The sequence below is a fragment of the Carica papaya genome, chromosome 1 (genome assembly GCF_054855325.1).
Source record: "Carica papaya isolate Zhongbai chromosome 1, ASM5485532v1, whole genome shotgun sequence".
Lineage (NCBI taxonomy): Eukaryota > Viridiplantae > Streptophyta > Magnoliopsida > Brassicales > Caricaceae > Carica > Carica papaya.
Window position 1 is genome coordinate 28,588,430 of NC_142309.1, and position 2,996 is coordinate 28,591,425.

At 36.0% G+C, this 2,996-nt stretch overlaps 1 protein-coding gene across 2 annotated transcripts; it reads right to left on the reverse strand.

Moving 5' to 3' along the window:
• Window positions 1–351: 351 nt before the first annotated feature.
• On the reverse strand, window positions 352–2,679 carry LOC110817993 (Glutathione S-transferase family protein). 2 transcript variants are annotated; one of them, XM_022046711.2, is made up of 3 exons: window positions 2,403–2,679; window positions 1,345–1,555; window positions 352–1,050 (listed from the first exon to the last, which is right to left on the reverse strand). In XM_022046711.2, exons 1-3 carry the CDS (start codon window positions 2,485–2,487, stop codon window positions 456–458), a joined length of 891 nt encoding a protein of 296 aa, XP_021902403.1. In that variant the 5' UTR covers window positions 2,488–2,679; the 3' UTR covers window positions 352–455. The 2 variants fall into 2 exon arrangements, with proteins under 2 accessions (XP_021902403.1, XP_021902404.1); XM_022046712.2 differs by having other exon boundaries at window positions 1,345–1,654; window positions 2,403–2,674.
• Between the last annotated feature and the right edge of the window lie 317 nt (window positions 2,680–2,996).

The following is a 2,996-nucleotide window of genomic DNA, read 5'->3' on the forward strand; positions in this document are numbered from 1 at the left end:
CATATAACTTTACTATGGGAGTAGACTGTAAATTACAAAAATAACCTTTACAATGCCTGATACATAAATATCCCCTCCCATTACTTTTCCTTGAGTTAGTTTTCAAGCATTTTACTTTTGAAGCTTTTCAATTAAAATTCCTTAGTGAGATTGTCAAGAAAGCATGACATGGGAATGCCCTGACATGTAACATGAAAAATTAAATCACACGAGTAGTAGACTTTGAAAAAGATAGAATCATTCACTTTGACCTAAGTTGCAGATTAACAAAGGAAACATAAGATATTATTGTTTTGTTAATGATAAAACCAAGGATTGCATTGGCATTCTTGTATTAAGGAGACCTTCAAGAATCCAAAGAACAATGCATTTTCCAGGGAAATCATGATTTCTGGAGAGCAAAAAATTATATGTAACAATTTTATGGAGAAGGAGAAGTTATATATGATTCCTCATCAATATCTCTTTAGCATACAACGGATATGAACAAACAACCAGGTTTTTATTAGTGTCTTGTACTTTCTCCAGCCATTGAAGTACTTGCCAATCACCTTTTTGTAACTAGGCCTCTGTTGCACCAACGTCCAATACTCTGAGATGTTTGGCCTGTTGCTTATGTACTCGTCTTTCATATCCAGAAGCACTAAGCGAGCCAGCACTGGAATGAGCATCAAGTCTGCCTTCGTGAACTCTTCCCCTGCTAAATACGCTGTTTCATTCAGCTTCCTTTCCACTTCATCAAGGAGTCTAACCAAATGTTCTTTGCTCCTCCTCAACACCTCGGGATCTTTCAGTTTATCCTCCATTTCGTATGCCTCTCTTAGCTTTCGATGGTATGCACTTGCTAGGTCAGGAGATTCAGCCATCCGAGCAATCACTACCCGCCTCAAGAACTTAGAAACAAATATGCGATGCTTCTCAGGGATGTGGTAAATTGTGAAAATCTTGGGTTCCCACTCTCTTATCTTATGCATCCATTCAACAACTTCTCTGCTACTAACACTGACATCATCTGCACCAGAAGAGATCACAGCGATTCTTTCGATATATCTGCAAATTAGGTACCACTTTAAATTCTCCTCTCATCAATTACAAAACCTCTTTTTGTAAACAAATTTAAATCATGAATGTCCTCACATTGCTGTTGATGATAGTAAATGCCTTAATAGTCACTGAATGCAAGTGAGGTAGAATCCCAGATTGCAGATAGAAAAAGAAAAGTAAAAGAAAAAGATATAGCCTTCTTGCGGATGTTAGAAAGTGTTCAAGCCTGAATTTGCTTCATATGCATCTTAACTTCCTATCTATGCTCACTAAGAAAAATTAAAAGAAGGTCAGACATACTCTATTATCTCAATTGCATCGAAGATGATGGTCGAACCATTCTGGAAAACAGGGAGTTTTGCATTTGGATTCATTTTAAAGAAGGAGGAGTCCATGTGCTTGCCTGTAATAGGGTTGACATGGTATGATGTGTAGTCAATGCCTTTCTCTTCCAAAGCAAGTCTCACCCTTTGGCTGTCCAAAGAATATGGGTGATGGTATAGCTGCATATCTTTGAAGATCAAAAGTTACCAGTAATGGGAAAAGTAGAGGACTGTCGGTTTTGGGTGTAGTTGACAAATGAATTGCCCAAAAGAAAAGAGTAAGAATCCTGCAAAGTTAAGGGCTCTTCTCATAACCGATATAACAGGAAAGAACTTGAAGCAAATATTCGTTTAGATTAATGGATGAAATCGTATGCAAAGGTGACACTATATAATCATTTAAACTCAAAATCAAGACAAAATCCTGCAGTGCTAATAAGCATGAAAATACAAATTAACTTATCATCATCCATCAATATCAGATTCCAACATTGGCAATTCAAAGAACAATGGCATTCCCTCCAGGTTTAGAATTGAGACCAATAACTCAGGAATAAAGAATCCCAGGTTCTACCCAAAAAAAAACCCATCACAATAATTCAATTGAAACAAAAAAGTGCAGAAAATAAAATTTGAGATTCTAAAATTATGAAATACTCAAATGGCACGGGCTTTCATTAAATGAATTCAAAAGGGATAAATGCCGACAACAATTTTAACTTACTTAAAATTCTAACTAAAACAGATTAAGTGGGATCAATTCGAAGTTCCTAAAGTTGAAAAGAACTAACAATATATATATATATATATAGAGAGAGAGAGAGAGAGAGAGAGAGAAAATCATGAAAAGAAAAACCCAAACAAATTCTAACACTAACTACACTAGGAAGTTTCTAGCAAAAAAAAAGAAAAAGTAGAGATGAAATCTATGATTAAACAAACAGTTGAGAACCAGTAAAGAACCGACATAAAAGAGAAAGCACGACGACCCATCTGGTAAAAGAAACAGTTAAAAGTATAAACAGAGAGACTTACCCAGAAAGTTGAATTGAAGAAAGACAGAGGGCTTCAGGGATTTGCGCAGGCAAATAGAAAGAAACCCTCCTTCCTTATATTGCATATTAAATAAAAGTATGCGTAAAGGTAAAACCTACAGTGGAAGGAGAACGAGTGGATCCAAATTGGAAAGTGCTGAAATTTTTCAAGTTGGTAACTTCCCTGACTGGACTGAGAGGAATCTACCCATACGATCGCGCGCAGGCTTACTTGCTTCGCGATTCGCACTCAACGTACTCGCTCGCTTCACTTGACACGTGTCCGGCATCTCTTAGTCGCCACTTTCCACATCTTCAGAGAGAAAAAAAAAAATCTCCGAATATATAAATTAATTACTTACCACTTTAATTTAAACCCCATGAATAGATTAGAAGAGCCTTATTGGGGGATATTAGGTTCAAATTATGTTAATATTCGAAATTAAATCGTAATCATTCTAAATAATTGCAATTAATTAGGTAATTTGAATTCTAATTTCGACGTTGTTCTTGATTGGCCGACTTAATTAAGTTTGATTAACCTCAAATTAGTTCCATTGCAAAAGGTGCGATATAAAAAATGGAGGTCTGACGT